Below are 27,577 nucleotides of genomic sequence, written 5' to 3'. Positions count from 1 at the left end.
GTGTTTGTCACACTGTGTTCAGTGGAGGCCTAGAGTTTTAAGGAGTTTTGGGAGTCACTGCGGAGATTTAGGGATCAAGGCAGCTGGGACTCTGTCCCTTCTCCCCATTTCAGCAAGGGCCGCTCTGCTCCCATCTGCTTTCTTTATTGGCATCTGTGCAGAATATGTTTGGAAAAAGTACTCCATGGACAGTATCTGAATGCTGCTGGCCCTGTGGAAAGCTCAGGCACTTTGAAGTGTGGAGACCTGGGCTCTAGTTCCAGTTCTGCTGCAATGAGCTCTGTGATTGTGATTACGCCACCTTCCCTGTGTGGACTTGAGGTTTCTCACTTATCCATAGCGAGGACCAAACCAGATAAACCTTAGTACTCTATTGTGCTCAAAGAGCTTAGGAGTCTCAATTGTTGGCCGCACAGGGCTTGTGCTCTTGGGTCAGCCTGATGGAAGTCCAACTTGCCTTCTGCCCTCAGAGGCCAGGTCCTTTAGGGGTAGGCCTGGGCCAGTCAGGCTCTCATTATCTGCTCTGCCAGTCATGGGAGGTAGATACCCCAATTTCCCAGCAGATAACAGGCTGAGAAGGGTGGAAAGCTGTGCTCGAGGTCACACTGCTGGGAGAGGTGGAGTCAGGCCCAACCCCGGTCTCCTGAGTCCACATTCCACTCCTCCACCTGCTTTCTGAGGGTCTGCATGTTGGGAGGCTGGGTGGTTCCAGCATCACCGTCAAGATCTCGGCTGCTACACAGAAACTTAAGATTACTGAGTTTCAAAATAAAAACATGGTTCATAGACTGGCAACTCTTGGTCATGAGATGCCAGCATTTGGAATTTTGTTGCTGCTCTGACAGGCATGCAAAGCCCAGGCTTCGCTGATTCAGTCTGTTCAGTAGCAAACTGTGTGTGAATCACGGATGTGAACTGGGAAGGGGAAGGCAGCAGGGTCTCTCAGGTCGTGTCAACTTCTAACCTGTCTCCTCTTCTGTTTCTTCCCACAAATCTCCCTCTCGCCTCACAGTGGGATGCCTTCTCCATCCCTGAACTTCAGAACTTCCTAACAATCCTGGAAAAAGAGGAGCAGGACAAAATCCAGCAAGTGCAAAAGAAGTATGACAAGTTTAGGCAGAAACTGGAGGAGGCCTTAAGAGAATCCCAGGGCAAACCTGGGTAACCGGTCCTGCTTCCTCTCCTCCTGGTGCATTCAGATTTATTTGTATTATTAATTATTATTTTGCAACAGACACTTTTTCTCAGGACATCTCTGGCAGGTGCATTTGTGCCTGCCCAGCAGTTCCAGCTGTGGCAAAAGTCTCTTCCATGGACAAGTGTTTGCACGGGGGTTCAGCTGTGCCCACCCCCAGGCTGTGCCCCATCACAGATTCTGCCAAGGATCAGAACTCATGTGAAACAAACAGCCGACGTCCTCTCTCAATCTGCAAGCCTTTCACCAACCAAATAGTTGCCTCTCTCGTCACCAAACTGGAACCTCACACCAGCCGGCAAAGGAAGGAAGAAAGGTTTTAGAGCTGTGTGTTCTTTCTCTGGCTTTGATTCTTCTTTGAGTTCTCTTACTTGCCACGTACAGGACCTTTATTTATGAGTGAAAAGTTGTAGCACATTCCTTTTGCAGGTCTGAGCTAAGCCCCTGAAAGCAGGGTAATGCTCATAAAAGGACTGTTCCCGCGGCCCCCAGGTGCCTGTTGTTCACACTTAAGGGAAGTTTATAAAGCTACTGGCCCCAGATGCTCAGGGTAAGGAGCACCAAAGCTGAGGCTGGCTCAGAGATCTCCAGAGAAGCTGCAGCCTGCCCTGGCCCTGGCCCTGGCCCTGGCCCACATTGCACATGGAAACCCAAAGGCATATATCTGCGTATGTGTGGTACTTAGTCACATCTTTGTCAACAAACTGTTTTTAGGTTACAAATTTGAATTTAATGTTGTCATCATCGTCATGTGTTTCCCCAAAGGGAAGCCAGCCATTGACCATTTAAAAAGTCTCCTGCTAAGTATGGAAATCAGACAGTAAGAGAAAGCCAAAAAGCGATGCAGAGAAACGTGTCCAAGCTGTCTTCAGCCTTCCCCAGCTAAAGAGCAGAGGAGAGCCTGGGCTGCTTGGGTTCCCCATCGGCCTCCAGCACTGCCTCCCTCCTCCCACTGGGACTCTGGGATCTCCAGGTGCTGCCCAAGGAGTTGCCTTGATTACAGAGAGAGGAGCCTCCAATTCGGCCAACTTGGAGTCCTTTCTGTTTTGAAGCATGGGCCAGACCCGGCACTGCGCTCAGAGAGCCGGTGGGCCTGGCCTCCCCGTCGACCTCAGTGCCTTTTTGTTTTCAGAGAGAAATAGGAGCAGGGCGAGTTTGCCTGAAGCTCTGCTGCTGGCTTCTTCTGCCAGGAAGTGAACAATGGCGGTGGTGTGGGAGACAAGGCCAGGAGAGCCCGCGTTCAGTATGGGTTGAGGGTCACAGACCTCCCTCCCATCTGGGTGCCTGAGTTTTGACTCCAATCAGTGATACCAGACCACATTGACAGGGAGGATCAAATTCCTGACTTACATTTGCACTGGCTTCTTGTTTAGGCTGAATCCTAAAATAAATTAGTCAAAAAATTACAACAAGTAGCCAGGACTGCAGAGACACTCCAGTGCAGAGGGAGAAGGACTTGTAATTTTCAAAGCAGGGCTGGTTTTCCAACCGAGCCTCTGAGAAACCATTTCTTTGCTATCCTCTGCCTTCCCAAGTCCCTCTTGGGTCGGTTCAAGCCCAAGCTTGTTCGTGTAGCTTCAGAAGTTCCCTCTCTGACCCAGGCTGAGTCCATACTGCCCCTGATCCCAGAAGGAATGCTGACCCCTCGTCGTATGAACTGTGCATAGTCTCCAGAGCTTCAAAGGCAACAAAAGTTCGCAACTCTAAGATTTTTAAACCACAAAAACCCTGGTTAGCCATCTCATGCTCAGCCTTATCACTTCCCTCCCTTTAGAAACTCTCTCCCTGCTGTATATTAAAGGGAGCAGGTGGAGAGTCATTTTCCTTCATCCTGCATGTCTCTAACATTAATAGAAGGCATGGCTCCTGCTGCAACTGCTGTGAATGCTGCTGAGAACCTCCCTCTATGGGGATGGCTATTTTATTTTTGAGAAGGAAAAAAAAAAGTCATGTATATATACACATAAAGGCATATAGCTATATATAAAGAGATAAGGGTGTTTATGAAATGAGAAAATTATTGGACAATTCAGACTTTACTAAAGCACAGTTAGACCCAAGGCCTATGCTGAGGTCTAAACCTCCGAAAAAAGTATAGTATCGAGTACCCGTTCCCTCCCAGAGGTGGGAGTAACTGCTGGTAGTGCCTTCTTTGGTTGTGTTGCTCAGTGTGTAAGTGTTTGTTTCCAGGATATTTTCTTTTTAAATGTCTTTCTTATATGGGTTTTAAAAAAAAGTAATAAAAGCCTGTTGCAAAAATGACTCATGTTAGAAACGTCTCCCTTGAACTTCACCATCTTACGGACACTGGGAGTGTGGGAGAGAGGGTGAGAATGGACATGATCACATGCTTCCTGGTGGAGTCAGATTTTCTTTTGCCAGTGAGCAGAGAAATGAAGGCTACTGTTCAAATAATTTGGGAAAAATTGTCCAAATGCGTAGGCGGGAGGGCGCTGCCTGGGTGACCAGCTGTTCCATGTCTCCGCAGTGCAAGAGAGTCAAGGAGACTGATTGCAGGCAGAGATGCTGATGTGTGGGAAAGAGAAGGGCCTTCTGGAGCTAAGGGTGATTTGACACCAGGACAGGCTACTGAGCTGAGCCATGATTCTTCTACTTCTGGAACTATTTAAAAATAAGGTAGAAAGGAATAGATCTTTAAAAGTTTAAGATCACTTCACCTGGAGGAAGGGGGCTAGATCAAATGACCAAAACAGTCCTTTCACTTGAGTTCTCTGACTTTCATCAAAGGAACATCTCAGTAATCATGGAAATAACCACATTAAATTATTAAAAAGAAATTCTTGCTGCCTTCCAGTATTGATCATATAGAATGCAATACACGGGGCCCAAAGAATGAATGAATGTCCAACAAGCATCCTTAAAACTGCCCAAGAATGGGGCACATCTGTAACATTTTTGTTCATCTAAACCCCCAAGAAATGTATCTTTCAATGATTTTGCCAAAGTCCAAAAATGAAGCACTTTCTGCTTTTCATTGAAACTCATATGGTTACAGCATAGGGTTAATAAATTCAAAGTTGTACGTTTGACATTGATACAGATTATTTGACTTAGCACATAGGAAAAAGAACCTGTTACACAGTCTGGCTCTACTCTGCCTTTGAATATGTCCCTATGCTGTTCACAGGGGGAGAGGGAAGATGACTCAATGCAAATGTGTCACCGTTACTGGAAAAACCACTCAATGCACAGGTCTGGACAGCACTGTGTCATGGCAGAATTGTGGGTCAAACCACAATTAAGGGTAGATGTTCATTTTAGACCCAGCCCTACCACTTACTGGCTTTGTGTCTTCAGCAGAGATCAACAAGGCAGGACATGACCTTTCTTAGCCTCCACTCCCTTCAAGATCGTGCAAAACAAATCAAGTTTGTGAAAGAACTTTGCACAGTGCTATATTTTACTTGTATTCACATAAGGAACCATAGTTCATTACTACTATACAGATCATAATCCCTCAGATCAGACTCTGGCAGGCCAAAGGCTTTAACAGGATCTGTTTAGGCTCAATTTCTGGAAACCCCTTTCCTAGTTTCATATGCTCATGCCGGTAGAGATAGGATTAGTGAAATTAAGGAGTTTACTCATGAGTAAAAAGGCCTATTCTGGGCCTGATAACAGACGGTAGGAGGCGCCACACACACATTTTCAAACCCATTCCTTTTTTCCTTTTCAAGCCTCAAACGGGCAATTTGTGGATATTGTGGATATTTTTAAGCCTTTCTTATCTCAGTTTGAGAAAAACTGAGAAGAGAAAGAAACAAGTAAACTGAAGTGCAACTGTCTCTTAATGGTAAAACCCAGAAACTCAGGGAATTTAGCCCAGTTCTCCCTCCTATTGTACAAGGAGAGATCCAGTCAGTGAAATGATTCCATAAACTGAGCAGGGACCAGCGCAGTGGTTCTGTACCTTTCTGGCATCAAGTGATCCCTTTGGTAATTTGATGAAAGCATGGTCCATCTCTCAGGAAAATGATCGTACAAAATCTGTGCACCATTTCAGGGAGTTCATGGATCCTCTAAAGACCTATTAAAGACCCCTTCCATGACCTCCACGTTAAGAAGTTGGGGCTGAAGAGGGCATGTGTTGGATAAGACTCTTCACTGTAACAAAGCTGTCATCTTGGAGTTACATCACAAATTTACCAGTTAGTGGCAGTGTCCTAAAGTTGGGGAAGAATCACTGTCCTATAGAAACCCATGTCCTAATATGCCTGTATACTGTTTCTGATTTCTATCTAGCCTAAATTCTACTGCAATTTAGGGTCAATTCTTTCTTCTGTTTCTTTGATTGATGACAGAGAACAGCTGGGATCTGTTTTCTACGTGACTAACCCTTTAGAGATGTGAAGGAACTATTTTGGGGCTAGGAAGTTAATTAGGCAGTAGGATATTTGGTAGAAGGTCTTTAAAAAGAGGAAGGCCCCACCTGTCCGAACTCTGAATGGGCTGGCCTGCCTGGAAAGCAGGGAAGGAATGAAACCATTGAAACCACGTGGGCAGAATGGCAGCCACCGTGACCTCTTCTGTCCATTTAGAATACTCCCGACTTCAAAAATTAGTACATTTTAGCTAAGTGGAGGAAACAAGAGGGAAGTCAGATTTAGATTAGAATAAAAATTTATTTTTGTAAAGAATTATATTTTGTATTTGCAAAAGCTGAAAATGCTCATAAAAATTACCAGCCCAGAGCTTGGATTTCCACCGGATCCACCACGTGAGACAAAAGAGTCTGTCACTTCTTCTTGCCAGGTTTGGGGGCCTTTTCTAGACCTTGGATGTGTTTTCGAGGGAGCTGATACTCTTCTACAATCCAAAAAGCACACACTCCTCAGCGGAGCATGACCTTGCTCCCCGGCTGGCCCTCCACCAGTCCCCGTTGCCTCACAGTGTCATTCCACCCAGCTCAAACTCAATTTCAGGACTGACCACTTACGCCTACACCTCACAGCTGATGTGTATATTTCTGAAATTTTCACAATGAGAGCTACTTTCTGGGTGTATTTCAGGCATTTATAATTTTTTCACGAGAGAGAATGTGTCTGTTCAGTCTGTGCTCCTCGCTCTTGCTCATAACATTTCTTCTCAGTACCTTGTATGGGGTTCTTCACATAAAGAGGCTCAACTCTAGAAGTTAACTGTCAGGTACTGCCATAGGCCATGGAATACATTTGCCTAAATGAGCACTTACTATCCGCCAGGCCCTGAGGATGAAAAAGGCAAGGTTTCTGGCTTATGCAGCTCAGTCTGGCAGGAGGTTCAGACATTAGAAAAAATTAGCCAAGCTGCAGACATTAACCAGAAATATAAACACAATTGGAAAGTGCTACATTAGCAATGTTTAAAATGCTAATTTAGGCTCAGGCCTCCCAGGACCCCTGGGCTGGGCCAGTGAGCCTCTGAGGTCAGGTGGGCTTGGGCGTGGGAGGGCATCTTAGGCAAGGGGATAGCCCAGGCGGAAGCACATGTGGGTGAACATGCAAGGAGAATCTGGGGAACTGCAAGGAGACCAGGACAGCGGGTGCCTGCAACATGGGTGTAGGAGCTGCCAGAGAGAGCCTGGCAGGGAAGGCTGGGGTCAGGCTGGGAGGGTCTTGTTTATTGAGCTTAGGAGTTAATTCTGAAGGCATTGAAGAGGCATACAAAGTTTTTTAGAAGGGAGTGATGTGATCATATTTGTTTAAGAAAGCTGACTCAGGCAGAGATGTGAAGGCTGGTTTGAAGTGAGGAAAAACGGGAGGCTGTGTTACCCAGAGTTAGTAGAAAGAACTTAGGCTTTAGGCCAGGCATGGTGGCTCAAGCCTGTAATCCTAGCACTTTGGGAGGCCGAGGCAGGCGGATCATCTGAGGTCAGGAGTTCAAGACTGGCCTGGTCAACATAGTGAAACCCCATATCTACTAAAAATACAAAAATTAGCTGGCCGTGGTGGCATGCGCCTATAATCCCAGCTACTCGGGAGGCTGAGGCACGGGAATGACTGGAACCTGGAAGGTGGAGGCTGCAGTGAGTGCAGTGAGCCAAGATTGCGCCACTGCACTCCAGCCTGGGTGACAGAGCGAGATTCTGTTTCAAAAAAAAAAAAACTTAGACTCTGGAGTCTAAAAAAGTCTCGTGCCCAGCTGTATCACTCAAGAGTCAGAGGATCTCAGGGCAAGGTACGGAACCTCTCTGGGCCTCAGTTTCCTCATCTGCAAAACAGATAACAGCTCTGCAGCATCATTATGATTAAGAGAGATGCCTGCAAAAACCCCAACAATGGGCCTAGCACAAAAGTTTGGGTGCTCGCCACATGTTTTATAGAAAGGGACCAACCAGGAAGAAAACTACTCTAATAGTGGAAGAGAAAACACTGAATTTGGAAGGAGCCAAAGGATCTGATTCAAACACTGGTTCCCTCTTCTCTAAATAGCTACTAAAAACTAAATGGGGAGAGAGAGAGAGAGAGAGAGAGAGAGAGAGAGAGAGAGAGAGAGAGAGAGAGTGTGTGTGTGTGTGTGTGTGTGTGTGTGTGTGTGTGTCTTATGCAAGTTGATTTGGCAGGAAGGTCTTTGCTGAGCTAGACCAATGCCTCCACTCTTCAGAGGGGATGCTCACCAAGCAATAGCCAGCCGAGGTGGTGGACCTGGTTTCCCTGGATCTGCACCTGAAGGCTGTCCTTGGCCCCAGGGGCAGGAGTGACGGTGGTGCTAGCCTGGCATCGCTGCTGAAGGATGGCAGCCACTGAGTATGGGTCCAGACCATAGGCCTCCAAGTTCCGGACCACGGTCACCTGGGGGGACAGTGGGACAGAGACTGACGGTGGTGACTGCATTCCCTTCCCTCCAGAGGGCTTTCCAGAGCCTCAGCAGCCTTCTGAGCCCCTGTGTTCTCTGATGGTTCACCATTCCTATAACCCTAGTACTTTTTAAATCCAAATCACTTATTTTTGTGCTTCTAAATTGATTCTCTCTACCCCATCCAATATATGTATTACATATTTAGAGGGACAGATACTCTCTGTATCACACAGAATGTCTACTTCTTTTTTAAGTTTTATTTGGAGAATTCAAAACATAAATGAAAGCAGAATAGTATATAAACCCACATGTACCTATCACCAGTTTCAACAATTACCAACTCATGGCCAACCTTGATTCATCTATACCCCTGTCTACTCCCCACTCCTCTATTACTTTAAAGCAAACCTCCCCAGACATCAGATCATTTCATCTATAAATATTTCAGTATGTATCTCCAAAAGACAAGGCTCATTTAAACATAAAAACAAAACCATCATCACACCTAAAAATAAATTAACAAACAATAGCTCCTTAATATCAAGAATCTAGTCAGCAACACATGCATTCTTCTGTTATTCAGCTTCACAAATGACAAGTATGTGACTTTGAGATAAAAAAGAAAAATGTTAGTGCTTTTAAAATATCACAATTCTCCCCCTTGTTGCTTTAAAACAAATTCTTTCTCATTCATGACTACAGATAGTAAAGTGTATTACTATCAGGGGTGTGTGGGGGATGACTGCTATCAATAAAGACTATAAAAGCTCCAACTAGCCTTACGCTTGTCAATGAGCTCCAGACCCAGAAAATCTTAGAATCAATAAGACTTTAGAGGACGTATCTCTTCCAATTGCCCACCTGATGCATGAACCCCCAACTACATCCTCCCCTGACAAGTGCTCACCTAATTTTTGCTTGCAGACTCTCCAGAAAAAAATTCACTATTTTATGAAGCACCAATTTCAATTATGGACAATTCTATTTGTCATTATTAACAGAAAATTAGTGTTTACATAAACTATATATATGAAAATTATTTAGTTCAGTGTCTGGCACATAATTAAACACTCAATAAATAGTGACTATTACTAATTATTGTAAAGATTATCATTACTGGTTCTCAATTATTGAGAACCAAGTATTTATATGCCAAGTACATTCTAAGTGCTTCAGCCATGTATACGCCTTCATTTGATCCTCACAATGCCTTACCAGGTAGGTATTATCCCCATTTTTCACAGAGTAAAACTCAGACAAAAAGAAATGAAGTAACATGCTCAAGGTCAGGCAGTGAGGCAACGGCTGCATTTGAACCCAGTACTATCCAAAGCCCATGCTCGTAACTGTACACTACTACAAAGTTCTTTATTTTGAACTCAAGTCTGTCTTCTTGGCATTTCCACCCAATAATCCTATTTCTGTCCTTTCAAGGCATATAGAATAAGTGCCCTACTTTGCCAGGGGACAGCTTTGCACATATTTGAGATGTCATTGGTTCCCCACAATTTTGTGTTGCCAAGCTAAACACACTCAGTTCCTTCAGCAAGTTTTTTACAAGTTATTTTCATTGAGCAAGGCCTAAGAGGTGAAAGAATATGTGGGAGCTGAATGTCCATAACATAGTTCTAAGAAAAAAATAAAAATAAAATTTTGTTTACTTTTGGAACCAGGCTCTAGCAAGTTTCCTAGAACAAAATGCTAGAGGGCAGTCAGTGAGCGGGGTCAGCTTTACCTGTTTCATACAGAGCCCAGCCCAGGCACATAAACACGGGTGTTTCATAAAAAAATCTTTGATGTGTTTGAGGCCAATCTAAAAACCTCCAATCACATTAGGGAGACCAGAACTTGGCAAGAACATTAAATCACTCTCCTTGAACACTGTGTCTTTTTAAAATTACCTTTTTATTAGACGCTCTTTGTGCTAGGGTGATGTCAATTGGACAGATTCTCCCTTTCTTCACAATGGGCTCTTGTCCGGGAAAGGTCACTTGATAGGCAGGCTGTAATTTTTCCAAACACCTGAAACAGAAGTTATGAGTTGCAAACTGATAAAGCCAACAGAAACCATTTCCTCATACCCCACTACCAGCAGGCAGTTAGGTGTAGGCTGAAATTGCAGGTTCACAACCTTGGCTGCACATTAGAATCATTCAAATCCCTAGGGAGCTGCAGCCCAGATCAATGAAATCTGTATCTCTGACTAGGGCTATGTATTTTTTAAAGCTCCCTAAAATGCGGCCAAGGTTGACACCCACTGATTCAAAGATGGGACATCAGTGACTTAGGCCCCTGGAAACGGTCCACTGACCTGGCCTTTTGAGAATCTGCCCAGTCTGCCTTGTGGAGGCTACTACCTGTCTCAAGAATGTGCCTTAAGTGGCCCATTGCCTGCGAGGGCTGCTTCACATTTCTGACATGTTTTATAGACAACTTTTACCACGAGGAGTTTCTACCTTTTATCTAACCAAGTTTTCTCTTGCTATCACATATATCAGGATCAACAACTTTTTCTATAAAGGGCTAGACAGTAAATATTTTTGGTTCTGCCAGTCACCTGGTCTCTTACAACTACTCAGTTCTGCCATTATAGCATAAAACCAGCGCACAGAAAACACATAAATGGATATGGTTGTGTTCCAATAAAACTTTATTTACAAAAACAGGTGGCAGGCCAGATTTGACCCATGGGCTGTAGTTTGCTGACTCCTGACAATAAACTATTTTCAGTTATGTGGAAAAGAAGGAATATTAAAAATTTTTCCTTTAAAGACTTTAAGACACTTTCCCCCCGCCTTCTTTTGCTTCTGCAGCTTATTGAAGTTCTTATTTTTTCTTATTTTTTAAATGCCCTGACTTTAACAGAGTAAGTTCTTTTTTTGAGACAGGGTCTCACCTTGTCACCCAGGCTGGGGTGCAGTGACGTGAACATGGCTCAATGCAGCCTCCACCTCCTGGGCCCAAGCAATCCTACCGCCTCCGCCTCCCAAAGTGCTGGGACTACAGGCATGCACCACTACGCCTGCCTGAAGTTCTTATTTTTAATTAATGTTCCTTTTTGTTCTTCCTTTCAAGCTCTCCCATGTCATATTGGCTCAAATTGTTCCAAAGACCCCCCAAATCAGAGTTCCTCAAGCCTGTGTTTATGTAGACTGACTTGGTATGAATTACAGAAAGAAAATCAAAGGCTAAGATAGTGACAGTATTAAAGTTCAATGTGATCAACATTAAGGCGAGGGGATAGAAAAGTTGGAGAGGGACTGCCAATGCTCGTTACCTGGTCAGAAGACTGTCCCATGGAAGCTTCATGACTGTATGCTGTTCATTTTTCTCTAAGATGCAGTCACATAGGATGGGATCCAATTTCACAAGACTAAAGGGAAAGAAGAGGCAATGAAGAAATCCTAGACTTGCCCCTTCTGACCTGAAGGCTAACTCAGGATTCATCTCTCATATGGCCTTTATAGACATTCAGGATATGAATCAATTATGGGCCCACAGTCCAAAAGGCAATGTACCTTATGGGTGGGAGATACACGAATGCTTTCCCAGGAAAAGCAGGAGGTGGAAGGGAAAGTGAGATAGGATAAATTTGAAGATCAGGAGCCTTTGCTACTAACTAAGCATGTGACCACAGCTTTCTAAGCTTAGCATCAAAATTGGCTAGTGAGGAAGAAAGAAAGGAAGTGGGGATCTTTAAAATGAAGGTGTTGGCCAGGTGCAGTGGCTCACGCCTGTAATCCCAGCACTTTGGGAGGCTGAGGCGGGAGGATCACCTGAGGTCAGAAGTTCAAGACCAGCCTGGCCAACATGGTAAAACCCCATCTCTACTAAAAATAGGGCCGGGCGCAGTGGCCCACGCCTGTAATCCCAGCATTTTGGGAGGCCGAGATGGGTGGATCACTTGAGGTCAGGAGTCCAAGACTAGCCTGGCCAACATGGTGAAACCCCGTCTCTACTAAAAATACAAAAATTAGCCGGGCATGGTGGCGCATCCCTGTAATTCCAGCTACTCGGGAGGCTGAGGCAGGAGAATCGCTTGAACCTGGGAGGCAGAGGTTGCAGTGAGCACAGATTGTACCATTGCACTCCAGCCTGGGCAACAAGAGCAAAACTCTGTCTCAAAAATAAAAATAAAACATAAAATAAAATGAAGGTATTAGATTAGGCTGGTATGTCTCAACTTTTTTATCATGATGATTTTTTTTAAAGTGAAAAAAAAAATTTTTTTTGAGATGGGGTTTCACTGTATCACCCAGGTTGCAGTGCAGTGGCATCATCATTGCTCACTGCAGCCTCAACCTCTTGGGCTCAAGCGATCCTCCCACCTCAACCTCCCAAGTGGCTGAGACTACAGGCATGCCCTACCATGCCCGGCTAATTTTTGTATTTTTTGTAGCGACAGGGTTTCATCATGCTGCTCAGGTGGGTCTCAAACCCCTGGCCTCAAGCAATCCTCCCGCCTTGACCTACAAAAATGTTGGGATTACAGACATAAGCCACAGTGCCCGGCCATTAAAGTAAAAAACAATTAATGGAACTCTCTTCATCTGGTAGTTTACCATCTGTATCTCCTTTTAAGAAAATAATACCATAATGGATACAAATATACAGTTAGATAGAAGAAATAAGTTTAATCTTTGAGAGCAGAGTAAGGTGACTGTAGTTAACAACAATGTATTGTGTATGTCAAAATAGCTAGAAAAGAGGACTTACAGTGTTCCCGACACATAGAAATGGTAAATACTCAAGGTGATGATACCCCAAATACCCTGCCTTGATCGTTATACACTCTGTGCATGTAACAAAATACCACGTGCACCCCATAAATATGTACAAATATCTATCAATAAAAATAAATACCTAAAGCTATGATGACTTCAGTAAATTCTTTGTAAGCTTGCATTTTATTCCTCACAATAGCCAATTAAAGATGATTCATGGGTATTTGTGAGAGAATATTTACTTAGTCTGTAGTCAATGTTGATCGTATACATGGATCTGAACACCCCAGACAATAACTCTGAGTGTCCACAGCCCATGGTTTGGAAACCACTGATCTTAATTACCTCTAAGATGCTATGGTTTTCTATTCTCCCTCCCAGACATCCTCCCCAAATGTGTCTATGTCTGATAAAGACAAAGACCCAATAAGACAGATCTGGTGCTTCTCATGCACTCACTTTTTGTTGTCTGCATCAACCAGGTCATTTTTCTTGGCGTAGTTAATGACGATCGTTCGGACCTCACTGCCCTCCAGAAAGCTCCCCTTCCTAGGTGAGGAGAAGTGACCCAGGGGTTAGTTCATGCTGTGCCATGAGACAAAAATGCAGACGCCCAGACTCACTCCCTGCTGAGCAGGGAACTTTCCTTAGCTTTCGGCCTCTAGTTTCTTCCCTTTTCCTGACTGAAGTGAGCATGACCATGTGAAGAATAATTACAGGCAGAAAAGGGTGAGACCTACTCGTTCATTTAGTCCAGAGGAACTTGCCCAGGGAAGAAGGCTGGAAGCTGGATTTTGGAGAAGGGGAGAACAGGGGCAGAGCAGGTTTTGCCAGTCGCAAAAGAGCACTACTCAGGTTGAGAGGAACTGTAGGCCAGAACACCAAGCAGGCAGAGAAGGGCTGCTCTCCAAAAACTCACTTGTGGCCAGACTCCTGGAAGAGCAGGGTCATGCTGGCTGGGACACAGTAGAGGGGTTTTATATCTGGAGGGTGATAGGGCTGTTCCCTGCTACCCTCCTGGATAGTCTGGGAGGTCGGGGAGGGCTCGGGTATGACGAAAGATGTAATCCTAAAACCCAGCAGAAGGAAAGAAAAAACACATTTTATACTAGCATCTCAGCAATCCCCAGTCCGTGGCCCAGGTGCCCTGGGGCCAGCTGGGCTACAGTGACAGGCCCCCTGCACTCACCTCGGGTGTTTCCAGTCCACAGCCACAATGCTCTCCACCCCTTTGCTCAGCTCCTTCACCTGTATAATCTGCTCCTGCTGCATTTGCTGCAGGAACTTAGAGAGCTAAGGGAGAGAGGGCCAGTGGTAGGGGACTTCATTGATTCCACACACATACTGAGCACCCAGGATGTGCCAGAGTGAGCTAGGCAGGGACTGTGCAGGGATATGAGACAGCCCCTGCCTTCATCAACCAGGAACTGGGAGGCCCCCAACCTGAGGGCCAGGGAGCAAGAAGCTGCTAGAGACTAACCAGTGAGGCCGTTCAGAACTCTAATCAGATATAAAGGGGTCAAAGGAGAAAGGAAAGTGGGTGCCACCAACTGCTTCAGCCCGGGGAGAGTTTCTTTCTTCCCCCTTACACTTGGAGTCAAAAAGCTTAATTCTAGACTGAGCCTGGTAGACAAGGCTTCCCCAGCATCCATCTGGCTTATGTCATATGTGCCCCTACACAACTCTCTGCATGGGTCTGCAAAGAAGATCCTTGCTTACCTTTTTGTAGCTTGACTTCTTTATGTCCAGTTGTCGTCCTTCGGGGCTGATGGCAGATGGAAAAGGCAAATTAAACTAATGAGCAGTCATACTGGGACCTGCCTGACACTGAGAGGAGGGCCTTTTTCCTCAGCCTTCCTCCCCCACCTTCAGAGAGAGGCCACTGTGCCAGAACTCTCTGCCCAGGGATGACAGCAGAGAGGGACGCAGACTATGGGACATTCTAAATCAGTGCTGTTCAAGAGAACTTTCCATAGACGTGGAATGTTCTCTGTGTTGTCTAACAGGGCAGCCATTAGCCACATGTGGGTAGTAAGTACTTGAAGTGTGACTAATGTGACCAAGGGAACTGAATTTTAAATTTTATTTACTTTAAATTAATTTAAACTGAAAATAGCGACATGTGGCCAGTGGCTACCGCATTGGATACAGCCTTAGATTCCTCCCAGACCAGACAACCTTCTGTGGCCTCCAAAGTTGCAACAGCAAACTCACACTGTGGGCAGCCAGGCCTGGAGTGGGGCCCAGCAAGCCGCATCCTGGGGTCAGGTCTGGCCAACTAATTATCTACTGTCTATGGTCACATTAGTGCTACAATGGCAGCATCGAGCAGTTGCAACAGAGATGGTATGGCCTGCAAAACTGAAAATATTCATATTTACTATCTGGCCCTTTACAGAAAAACATGCTGACCCCTGCACTACAGCAATTAGTTTTGGAGAGGACATTCCTGATAAAAGCTTACATCTTCTCTCAAAACATGACACGCAATAGCAGTGGATTCTCGAGGAGTCCTTCTAGAATCCACCCCAGAATCCTATCCTACAGAATATTCTGGGGCCCCTTTACCATATATTTGCAACCCAAGAAAGTCAGAACAGATTACCAAGTATCCCTCCACACACTCCAGACACCACATTTGTACAGGATAGCTTAAATACACCCAAGTATAAATGGGAAGACATTACATTAAGAATCACTTTTTTAAAAAACCACAGCCAGATTCTCAAAAAGAAATAAATTCAGGCCGGACACAGTGGCTCACGCCTATAATCCCAGCACTACGGGAGGCCGAGGCAGGCGGATCACTTGAGGTTAGGAGTTCAAGACCAGCCTGGGCAACATGGTGATACCCCATCTTTACTAAAAATACAAAAATTAGCTGCACATGGTGGCATGTGCCTGTAATCCCAGCTACTCGGGAAGGCTGAGGCAGGAGAATCTCTTGAACCTGGGAGGCAGGGGTTGCAGTGAGCCGAGATCACGCCACTGTACTCCAGCCTGGGTGACAGAGTGAAACTGTGTCTCAAAACAAAAAATAAATAAATAAATAAATTCAATCTCAGGGTAAAAATCAATAAGCAAACCTCCTGACATGATAGTATTTACTGAATGCTTATTATGGTTCAGGCTATGTAATCTTTACAGCAATCCCATGATTATTAGAAATTAGGACTCAGAGAAGCCCAGTAACAAGCTAAAATGCACATGGCTTGAACACCCTGGAGACCTAGCAGTTGAGTACAGACAGCTCTGTCTTCAAAATCCAGGTTCTATCCACACGCAATAATACCACTCCTGGTGGCTTGTGTTTTGGATGGGGTGGGCCGGGACGGGGGGTGTTCACACCAATTCTTCCTCCTAATAAAACCTAATGTGGCCCCCCACATACTTTTCAGAAGTGTGAGGAGGTTGAATGTTCCAGAAGAAGATTCCTGACAAAGAGGCTGCCCTGGGACACTTCCTGCAGAGGACACGCTGCCCGATTTGTGAGGTTGCCCAGAACCCCCACGGCAGAGGCAGTGTTCACGGAATCTCAGGAATTTTAACTTTCCGGTCCTCAATATCCTTTCATTGGCTAAAATTTAAGATTTTGTTTTAACAGCCCAGCAAGCTAAGAATTAACTTTTTAGAACCCAGGAACTAATGTATTTGTCAGATAAGCCTTCCCTCCACTCTTTCCACAGCATGTCCCTCAACCAGTCCCTGCATTGGCCCCATTCTGTCCTACTACCAAGGAGCACACGTGAGACCCCGGCCCCGGCCTCCAGCCCACATCAGTGCTTTCCATACCAGCAGGAGAACATGTGGCTGCCAAGGAAAGTGCTGGTGAGTAAAGGGAGGTCAGCCTTTTTGACTCGGCACTTCAAGGCATGTAAGAAGCATTGCTGTAACAGCTCATCCATTTGTTCTGCAGGGAAAAGACAAGAGCCACATCCTTCCTGAGGGATACAGAACACCTGGTACAAGAAAACGACCCCCAGCTTCATCCCTACCTCACCCGCTTGGCTCTGAAAGGAACCCATTCCCAGGTACCAAAGCTCCCAGCCTCTCTTGAGCACGGAGCCTTTAAAGAGGGTTGACCCCAGAGAAGGAGTCAAGCCACAAAGTCCCACCAAGCTAGGAGTGTTCACCCAGAGAAGTTGAGCCAGAAGAAACCTTGGAGGGCTTTGTAGCTGAAGACAGGCAAATGCCAGGGCAGATTAGCTCCCAGGAAGACGTGACTTATGTGGAAAGGATTCAAAAACAAGATGTGAAAGGGCTGCTGCGCCACCCTCACAGAAAATAAGGACCTTCCCCTCCTCCCCCGGGAGCTTAAGGGCCATTCTAGTCAGCAGTGGAGTGGAGCTCGTCAGGCTCCTAAATTGAGAGGTGGGGAGATGGGCTCTTCTCCTCCTAAAGTTATACCTTGAAGCGTTTTGCTATCTGTGGAGTCTTGGTTCAGGCCCCTGGTGCTGGTGTCTTCTGGGGCTTCTGAGAGAGACTTGTCTTCACGTGCCTGGTGAACCTCCCCATTCTCCTCTTCCCCCTCCAGGGTCATGTGCCTCATGTCTCCCTGCAGGGTGGAGTCCATCTGGACAGACCCCTTCTCTTCACTGAGATCTGCTGAATCCATGGCCAGTGGAGCAATGGAAGGTGGAGAGGACTTGTTTCCAGACCGCCTGGAAAAATCTCATGTCAGAAACATCAAGCAGCAGCTCCAATACTCTCCAGCCCTGGCCACAGAGGAGTCAGCAGTGAGGTCAGAGACAGCAGAGAGCCAACAGGCAGGAGTGGCCAGGAGGGGGCAGAGAGCCTGTGCCCTCATCTCAAGCGTACTTTCAATTCTGGGCCCCCAAAATTTCCATGCCTCAGTTTCTCCATCTCTGAAATGGGGAGAATAAATCTTGTCTCCTCCCTATCCCAAAAGAACAATACTATTAATAGACATCCCAAGACTGAGAAAGATTAAAGAAAAAGGAGTTTAAGATAAACTCCCAAAAATGTTCCCTTCATCTGAGTTAATAACGAAACCAATCTGAATTAAATATGAACATTAAGATCGCGAATGCATCTGTAATATCTGTTTGGTGAAATGCAAACCCACAGCTCAGCATATGTAATAAAACACAAACACCTGGACTGCTCAAGGACTGCAAAATCAGTGGCTTCTGTGTTACATCAAATGCAGTCTAACGTGGAAAGCAGAGATTGCCATGGTTTTATGCCACTAAGCCTTAGGAAGACAGGAAAACAGGTGATGCCACATAGCAAAGCACACAGAGCAGTAAAAAACTTTATCTTAGCCAACATTATGCAAATCAAACTAAGTTTTAACTAATAGTTATGGCAAGGCTTCTCAGTGTTGTTCACAGTAAAGCCAAAGGGTATGTTTAGGCTATTCTGATCAGGTAAATACCATAAATATTTTTTTCAAGGTGCAGCGAAAGAACCAAAGCAGCTGCTGCTAAAACAACTTAGACAACCTGATCTTGATTGCTGTTGCCCAGACTGATAGTTAAACAACAAGGTGCTAGGAGAACATCAGTCATCAGCCCTCAAATATCTAAAAACAGGCAAAAATGAGCTTGTACCTCCAGCAAAGGAGGGCTTGGCCAGTACTTGTAAAATCAGTAAGTCCGGCGGGGAGCGGTGGCTCACGCCTGTAATCTCAGCACTTTGGGAGGCCTGGATGGGCAGATCACGTGAGGTTAGGAGTTCGAGACTAGCCTGGCCAACACGGTGAAACCCTGTCTCTACTAAAAACAAAAAAATTAGCCGGATGTTGTGGGCACAAGCCTGTAATCCCAGCTACTCAGGAGGCTGAGGTAGGAGAATCACTTGAACCGAGAGGCAGAGGTTGCAGTGAGCTGAGATTGCGCCACTGCACTCCAGCCTGGGCAACAAGAGGAAAACTCCATCTCAAAAAAAAAGGCTGGGCGCAGTGGCTCACACCTGTAATCCCAGCACTTTGGGAGGCCGAGGTGGGTGGATCACAAGGTCAACGGATCGAGACCATCCTGGCTAACATGGTGAAACCCCGTCTCTACTAAAAATACAAAAAATTAGCCGGGCGTGGTGGGAGGTACCTGTGGTCCCAGCTACTCAGGAGGCTGAGGCAGGAGAATGGAGTGAACCGGGAGGTGGAGCTTGCAGTGAGCTGAGATCACGCCACTGCACTCCAACCTGGGTGACAGAGCGAGACTCCATCTCAAAAAAAAAAAAAAAAAAAAAAAAAAAAATTAATAATTCCAAGACTAGGCTGGAAAATATAAGAATGAATCTATACCAACAGGCCACAATACTTGGCTAAATGTGTGTTTTGAGAAAATCACTGCTTACTGTTTTGCTAAAATGACAAGAAAATAACCAGAAAATGAACAGGTACGCGTCTCAAGAATGCAACCTTTACAGTCAGAATGCGTTACTTTCATGAGGAGGAGGAGTCTGGAATGTGAAATCTGAATAACATAAAAGTAATCAGGTTATAATCCTGGAGTCTAAAGGTCTACCCTGCGGTGATTTGGATTCAGAAGCACTCATCATGGGGTCACATGATGTCTAAAATGTGCATCGCAGCTAGGGCCAGATTGACCAGGGCTATAAAAAAACGAGTATCACTGTACTGAGAGGCAGAGCAGACGATCCCTAAGGTCTTCCTTTGGGTCTAAGATTCTATAATTCACTTAGAAAATAAAGTTCTCTCTCATTACTTGTCCAAACAGGGGAAAAAAATATTTTCTTCATATTTGTAAGGAAATAAAAGTCTGGGCTTAGCAACTTGCTTAAAGATATGGCTAGGACCAAAACTCTCACTCCTGAATCACAGGCCCCATCCTCTCCCCAGCTGCCCCAGTTCTCTGTAAAACAGAAGAAACTCTGTACCCACCACAAGTGGTCCTGGTAAGTGTGGAGCACAGAGAAGCCCCTTCCCTTCAGGCCTGACGTGAGCATCTCAGCTGTGGACATGGCTGCAACTCCAATGGCTACAGGGGCTCTAAGAAGAAGGAAGCCAGAGACCAGGGTCATGGAAAATCTATGGGAAGGGCACATGTTAGGATCATCTTCTGACACATGTGGTAAAAATACCAAGGTTACCAATTCGAAGGTCTTGTATCATAAAACCAAACTCAGTCCACTCTCAGTTTTCTTCAGATTATGTATAAATATTACTTTCAAAAATCCCTTGACCAAATATTAAACTAAACACTAAACTTCTGTATTAGTAACTCCTCTATTGACTTTATCACTGCCTTTGTTTTATTCCTGCTGTGAATTAAATCCAGGTGGGTCTTGGAAGGATATTTAATGTTCCCTTTCATTAATTTCAAAAATATAAATTATCTCCTCTACCTTAAAGAAGTCATAGCCATCCCATAAGGAAGTTTAAAGGGGAGGCAATTCATATATCATAAATTAGGCTGAGGGATGCCATAGGGAAGAGAGAAGAGACACATAGTGGGGCCAACTAGAGAAGTTCCATCTAAGTTGACTTTATAAGAGGGGTTGCTCAGTGTAACTATATATCTAAGAACTGGATGTTTCCAGGATATCAAAAACAACCACATATATAGTAACTACAGAAACTTCCAAAGCCCAGATGAGAAATCTCTGCCAGCCCAGTGTTACTCAAGCATTGATCAATCAGATATTGCCTGTAAGGATAGGTGACTAGCTGGATAACAGTGGGGGAATAATACATAAGCCTGGCAAGGTAGCCAGGGTCCAAGTGAGAGTTCCCAATACTTGGATTTGCTTTAAACCTGGTAGCTCTGCTAACTGTACCTATAGGTCAGTTCCTGCCACAAAATCTGAAACTGGCTTCTTTCCCAGTTCTTAAAAGAAGGTTTTTCTCATCTACCCCTGAAAGGTCAATGGCTTGAGAACTCCAGTCTTGAACATGACTTGTATTTTTAACAACCCCTCATATCATTACCCCCACCACAAACCATCCATAGCTCCACCCCCATATACACTCTAAAGGCTAAAGTTAACAGGCCAAATATCCATTTACATAGTTTCCTCCTATCTCAGATAGAATATTGGGGGAGAAAAACGGTAACACCATCATTCTTTTCAACTGTAATTTCTGCTACAGGTAAACAGAAGTTTCTAGGTGCTTGGTTCCAAAGTGTTCAAGGAAAATAGAATAATATGAGTAGCAAAAATAAGATCTTTGAACACTGACCCCTCCCATGCCTACCATCACTCTTTCCTTCTCTCTCAAAGAAGAAATTACCAAAATAATGAGTCCACCTTGGTCATCTCCATGAAAAAAAAATAGTAAGATGTAATTTTTCACTCACTAGGATAACACAAATGAAGATGACCTGCCATATCCAGTATTGGTGACAGTATAGGGAAATAGGCTCCATATATGCTGCAGGTGGGTGTAAAAACTGATACAGCTTGTTTGTAGGAAAACAGAAAATACACATGATCTTCAACCTAACAATTCTGCATTTTAGTATCTACTCTGGAAAAATACTAGCAACAGTGTCCCTAGAGGCATCAATAAGATAACGTTTGTAATAGAGACAAATTGGAGGCAACCTCAATGTCTACCAGGAGAGGGCCTCTTCCATCACCACACAACAGGTAAAAAGGTTTGGCAGATCTGTGTGTTCTTATTTAACACACAGTTCAAGTTAAATGTGTATTGTTAGTATTTAAATGTCCACATAAAAATAAAAATTAAAAATTAAAAAAAGAAAACGTCCACACTATATTAAGTGAAAAAATAACACATACACAGTATAATTTTGTTTGAATTTTTAAACACACATACCCTAAGCCATGTATTTTTATACGCACATGTATGTATGTGTAGAACAATGACAAGAAGGACACACATCAAAATGATAATGGTTATTTCTAGGAGAAAAAGATTGTGGGGTAAGGGAGGCTTTTAATTTTTCGGAGCTGTTCATACAATTACTTCTTATTTTTAAAAAGAAGCATTGGAGGCTAGACGCAGTGGCTCATGCCTGTGATCCCAACTCTTTGCGAGGCCAAGGCAGGAGTATCGCTTGAAGCCAACAATTTGAGACCAGCCTGAGCAACAGAGTGAGATCCTGTCTGTATGTAAACTGTATATCAATAAAGCTATCAAAAATAATTAAAAGATGAGGATAATGATATGCATATAGGGAAAAAGCATGAGGGTGATGAAAGACAACAACAAAAAAAAACAAAAAAGGTCACAAACAGGAGACTAAGGAGACACGACAACTAAATGCAATTTGGTATTTTACATTGGATACGTGAAGAGAAAGAAGGTATCAGTGAAAAAACTGGGGAAATATGAATAAAGTCTGTAGTTTAGTTAGCAGTACTTTGCCAATGTTAATTTCTTAGTTGTAATAATCTATATTGTGGTTATGTAAGAGGCTACCATTAGAGGAAGCTGGGTAATGAGCATTTCAGAACTCTACTATCTTTGCAACTCTTCTGTAAATCTAAAAATAAAATAAAATAAAATAAAATAAAAATGCTAAGTTGAAAGAAAACAGAGCAGCAACAGCAAACAGCAAACACACTCTGCCCAGGCACATGGATTCCCCATAGGTTTGCTGCCATTCTCCTGCTGGCCCACTCTGCTTCTTCCAAAACCGATTTTTGCTTTCACTCTTTTGTTCATATGCTTTATAAGTTGTCATTCCCCTCCAACTTCTCTTTTACACAAGTTTTTCCCCCAAAGGCACAGTTGCCTGGCACAGTACCTGTTCCCCACCAAAGAAATGGCACAGAGGTCGCCCTTCTGTACCTGAGGCAGACCAGCAGGGGGCATCACCAGTCCAGGCAGCATCAAATCTGCAATGAACAAAAAAACATCACAACCTGCATTCGGCCTCCATCTCACTCTGCGTTTTACTTCATCATTTCCTCACTCACTCAACAAAAAAATAGTTACTAGGTATCAACTATGTTTTTCATAATAAAAATGAAAAATGGCAACTTCCAACAAAAAAATAGTTATTAGTTATCAACTATGTTATTCATAATAAAAATGAAAAATGGCAACTTCAGTATCAGACCTTCTCCCCTTAGGGGGCTAAAGGTCAAACAGAGTTTGAGTGTCCTGGCCGGGCGCAGTGCCTTATGCCTGTGGCTTACGCTTTTGATGACCCCTTCACCCATCCAATAGCAGGATATTTATTTTTATTCAAATGGTGGTTTCTAAGCCAGAAGTGGGAACCTTGACTTCCACTCCAGACTCAGCTCCTAACATTCTTCTGGCATAAAAGAGGTACTCTTAGCCAGGTGCGGTGGCTCACGCCTGTAATCCCAGCACTCTGGGAGGCCAAGGCGGGCAGTTCACTTGAGGTCAGAAGTTCGAGACCAGCCTGGCCAACATGGTGAAACCCTGTCTCTACTAAAAATACAAAAATTAGCCAGGCGTGGTGGTGCACACCTGTAATTCCAGTTACTCGGGAGGCTGAGGCAGGAGAATCACTTGAACCTGGGAGGCAGAGGTTGTAGTGAGCCGAGATCATGCCACTGCACTCCAGCCTGAGCAACAGAGTGAGACTCCATCTCAAAAAATAAAAAAAGAAAAAGTTTGAGTAGCCTATAACATGATCTGTCTTGTCCTAGTTTCCTAAATTCAGCTTATTGATTTACAGTATAGCACATGGTGGTTCACAAAATACTTTCACAACACTTATTTAAGCCTTACAACAGGGCCAGAGGGGCCCAGAGATCTTGTGTGGAACCAGCCAAGTGAGAAACATAAAACACATAGGGGAAAAAATTCCATTTTTCAACCACAAAAACACAGGAAATGGGTAAGTTTATTACATCAGTTGGCTTTTGCTAAGTAGGTTTCAGCCAATAGCCAGAATATAGGAGAATCCTCTTACCTGCTCCCCCTACCAGTTTCTCGAGCACCAGAGGCCATGTTGTAAAGGTTGGCAGAAGATCAGGATAGGACCACAGCGTGTACACTGTACAAAAAGAGATCCAGAAAACACTACTACCAAAAAGCCAATCTTCTAGAGAAATGGAAAAACCTAACACTATGGTCACTTTAATTAGAATACAGGAAAGAAACTCAACTCAAAGCTAAAGAGAAGGTTGTAAGGGGATGCCCAGAGAGGTTTCATTTTTGAGGAAGGAAAAAACCTAAGAAACTGAGTGTCACTTGAGATTTGGAGGCATCCGGATTGCAGCAGCAGAAAATGGTCACAGTGGACAAAAAAGTAAGGGCAGAGAACCAATGAAGCTTTTATTTACGGCTTCAGAAGCAAGTAGCCTAAGAACAGGAAGCCAGCTGTATAAAATTTGGAAACTTTCCCATGTTTATCATTTTTATCCCCTCTGTTTCCATAGTGATTAGCAGCAAAAACCCCTAGGTCAAAAAGCATTGTGGTTGTCTTCAGGTACAGCAAGGAAGTGAGATCAGGGGCAGGAGTGGCCTAAGGATATTGCATTGCACTATTGCAGACAACCCTGGAGGATGAAAAGCCCCAAGTTACAAAGTAGGTATCAGCAGCTATGGAAAAGAGAAAAGGAGACTGAGTCCCTGAGATTTGTGACAGAGAAGGCAAAGAATCCTAGAGAGCCACTCACAGCCTAAAAAATCCCTGTGAGACCTATGGTTAAAGTACACCATGAAAACAGCTGGATATGTAGCTTATCAATCCAGCTTTATTCCTATCACAGTATATCTTTTCAGTATTTTAGGAAAATCCTGCTACAGATAGTTTTAAGAAACATTTTTTAGGCTGGGCACCCTGCTCATGCCTGTAATCCCAACACTTCGGGAGACTGAGGCAGGAAAATCACTTGAGCTCAAGAGTTCAAGACCAGCCCGAGCAACATAGTGAGACCTTGTCTCTACCAAAAATTTTAAACGTAGCCAGACATGGTGGCATATGCCTGTAGTCCCAGCTACACAGGAGGCTGAGGCGGGAGGATCCCTTAAGCACAGGAGGTTGAGATTACAGTTAGCTACGATCACACCACTGCACTTCAGCCTGGGTGACAGAGTAAGACCTTGTCTCTAAAATATATATATATTTTTGGCCAGGCGCGGTGGCTCACATCTGTAATTCCAGCACTTTGGGAGGCCGAGGCGGGCGGATCACGAGGTCAGGAGATCAAGATCATCCTGGCTAACATGGTGAAATCCCGTCTCTACTAAAAAATGCAAAAAATTAGCAAGGTGTGGTGGCGGGTGCCTGTAGTTCCAGCTACTCGGGAGGCTGAGGCAAGAGAATGGTGTGAACCCAGGAGGCGGAGCTTGCAGTGAGCTGAGATTGCGCCACTGCACTCCAGCCTGGGCGTCTCATGGAGACATGCCCTGAAATTCCATCCTTTTCAAGACCTCTGCTCTATTCCTAGTCAACCCACTGTAAACTTCTCAGCCGCTGTTCCTTCATCTCAGAACTTCCCTTTGCAACCACCCTTACTTACTATGTCAGCCCTTTTTTTAATCCCTCCTATAGTGGTTTTGCATAAGAGAAAACCTTTTGCATCCTAGAATTGAAAGACCCAATTCTAGGAACACCAGGTCCATAAAGATCCTTGGGGATGGTATTGGGAGATTTCGTCCTTGCTTATTTTATGGGAGACAATGGAAGAAACAGAGAGAAGCAGATGTTAGGCAAGAACTACCTAATGGTAATGGCCATCTTCGTCCTGTTGTCATACCTGTTGGATACAGATTTTTCTCCAGTTCAAAGAGGATGGGGTTACCACCACTCACGTACACAGTCACTGCATCCCCTTTGTGAGCATACAACTTCACAATGTTGAGCTCCTCCTTTCCAGGTACTAACTCAGAGACTTGATCAGTTCCAAGGGTGGGGAAAGTAGTTGTCACATCAGCTCGAAGCTTTCTCCTGTGGAAAGCACACCAGCACTGTGAATGCTGCCTGGACAGACTTTTAATAAATATCAAGAACGAACTCAAAAGTGCTCACTATAAAATCACAAGGGCCAAAGAAAGATTGCCTGGTTTATGATGTCCTAGTCTCACACACACTCTTCTGAAACATCCTAAACTCCTTTTCATCCATTGTCATCTATTTTCACTCATTCCTGGGGTATGCCTTCCCATTTTATGGGTGGGAAAACAGGCCCAGTGAACAATCCAAGTTAGCCTGACACAGGAAACAGCCCTGCCTTCCTGACCTCATGCCTAGCCCTTGGGCCCACTCCTTTCTCATACATGCTTCGCAAATATGCCAGTTTATGATTAAATAACTATGCCATGAGACCTATAGACAACTATAAAGCACTGGTTACAAAATTCCAAACACAATCTCCATTTGTGACCCTGTCTGAACAGATACAGTTCTTCTTACCACATGTGCCTTATTCCCTCCCACCTGTTTCCAGCTGTCTCTCCTGCCAGAATTAATCACTAGTCATTTTTTTCTCTTATACTTTTAATTCTTGGTATCCCATCCGATCTCTCCCAAGGGGCATTAAGCTCTTTGGAGGGCAAGAATTCTGTATTCCTTCACTTCTGCATTCTCCACAACACCTTAAATAGTCTGCAGTCAGTAAACGCTGACTTAACTACGTTTTCTTTTAAACTCACTAGACTATCCAAAAGAGAGCCAGGTCCCCCTCCATCCTCACCTCAAAATGTGTCTAACCAACCCTTGCCTCCTGGGGTCCCTTCCCTGGCATACCCCTCGGCCTCCACCCGAGGATGTCGGCCAAGAATAGCGAGGGCTATGGGCCAGCGGGGCCCAAGAGGTGTCTGGTTGTTCCGTGGCAGAGCAGGCCCCTTTCCTCCCTCACCTGTCCGACCCCTTGATGGCCGTGTTGGACTTGACCCGAAAGGCCTTGGCAAACATGTCTGCTGGGGTGGCCTGGGGAAGAGAGCACAGAAGCCAGGGAATGTCAAGAAAGCGAGGGCGCAGCAGCTGCCAGGCCCTCAGCCGTGGGGGCAGCCATGCTGGGGCCCGGCCGCGAAAAGGGCCCGGCTGGAAACCAGGGCCGCGCAGCTCCGTGTCCGTTGCCGCTGGGGAGGCCGCGGCCGCCCCCAGTGGCGGTACCTGGAACTTTTAAAGCAGGGCAGGGAGGGGCAGGGCCCAGGGAACGCCCCTCCCCCGCCCACCGTCACATCCCCTCGCGGGCCTGGCTCTGCGCCTGCGCGAGCAGCTCGGGTTGCCCCTCCGTGGCGACTTGGACACTCCAACAGCTGTTCTGTTTATTTCCTTCCACCCCATCAGCCTTAGGAACTGCTTTGAGTAGAAGCTCTCTGCAAGCTCCCATTCCATTCGGTTCGGTTCAATTCCGCAAAAATAATTGAACTGATAAACATGAGTTCAGGCTTCGGCCGGGCGCGGTGGGCCAAGCCTGTTATCCCAGACTTTGGGAGGCCGAGGCGGGCGGACCGCTTAAGCCCAGAAGTTCGAGACCAGCCTGGACAACATGGCGAAACCCCATCTCCGTAAAAAATACCAAAAAAAAAAAAAAAAAAAGGAAAAAGAATTGGGAGGCCGAGGTGGGCGGATCACCTGAGGTCGGGAGTTCGAGACCAGCCTGACCAACATGGAGAAACCCTGTCTCTACTAAAAATACAAAATTAGCCGGGCATGGTGGAGCATGCCTGTAATCTCAGCTACTCGGGAGGCTGAGGCAGGAGAATTGCTTGAACCTGGGAGGCAGAGGTTGTGGTGAGCCGAGATTGCACAATTGCACTCCAGCCTGGGCAACAAGAGTGAAAGTCCGTCTCAAAAAAAAAAAAAAAGAAAAGAAAAGAAAAAAGAAAAATTCAGCCGGGTGTGGTGGCGCATGCCTGGGGAGGCTGAGGCGGTAGGATCGCTTGAGCCCAGGAGGCAGAGGTTGCCGTGAGCCGAGATCGTGCCACTGCACCCCAGCTTGGACAACAGAGTAAGACTCCGTATCAAAAAATAAAACA

General features: G+C 45.1%; 2 protein-coding genes across 4 annotated transcripts in view; one reads left to right on the top strand and one right to left on the bottom strand.

The window, feature by feature from the left end:
• RASSF5 (Ras association domain family member 5) overlaps window positions 1-3,457 on the top strand; it is an 83,974-nt gene extending 80,517 nt beyond the window's left edge. For both annotated transcript variants that reach the window (XM_003822922.5, XM_057301449.1), the window contains one exon: window positions 1,013-3,457. In XM_003822922.5, coding sequence (XP_003822970.1) covers window positions 1,013-1,165 — 153 coding nt within the window. In that variant the 3' untranslated portion in view covers window positions 1,166-3,457. The remainder of the gene's footprint in view (window positions 1-1,012) is intronic.
• Window positions 3,458-5,818: 2,361 nt separating this feature from the next.
• On the bottom strand, window positions 5,819-27,577 carry EIF2D (eukaryotic translation initiation factor 2D). 2 transcript variants are annotated; one of them, XM_003822920.5, is made up of 15 exons: window positions 26,452-27,574; window positions 25,351-25,541; window positions 23,559-23,642; window positions 22,419-22,509; window positions 19,586-19,693; window positions 17,125-17,378; window positions 16,510-16,627; window positions 14,437-14,482; window positions 13,907-14,010; window positions 13,637-13,786; window positions 13,177-13,266; window positions 11,271-11,366; window positions 9,895-10,015; window positions 7,812-7,986; window positions 5,819-6,022 (listed from the first exon to the last, which is right to left on the bottom strand). In XM_003822920.5, exons 1-15 carry the CDS (start codon window positions 26,505-26,507, stop codon window positions 5,952-5,954), a joined length of 1,755 nt encoding a protein of 584 aa, XP_003822968.1. In that variant the 5' UTR covers window positions 26,508-27,574; the 3' UTR covers window positions 5,819-5,951. The 2 variants fall into 2 exon arrangements, with proteins under 2 accessions (XP_003822968.1, XP_008974773.1); XM_008976525.4 differs by lacking the exon at window positions 13,637-13,786 and having other exon boundaries at window positions 26,452-27,577.

The sequence above is a fragment of the Pan paniscus genome, chromosome 1 (assembly GCF_029289425.2).
Source record: "Pan paniscus chromosome 1, NHGRI_mPanPan1-v2.0_pri, whole genome shotgun sequence".
NCBI lineage: Eukaryota > Metazoa > Chordata > Mammalia > Primates > Hominidae > Pan > Pan paniscus.
The sequence above is the reverse complement of the archived record's forward strand: the minus strand, read 5'-3'. Positions and strand labels throughout refer to the sequence as shown.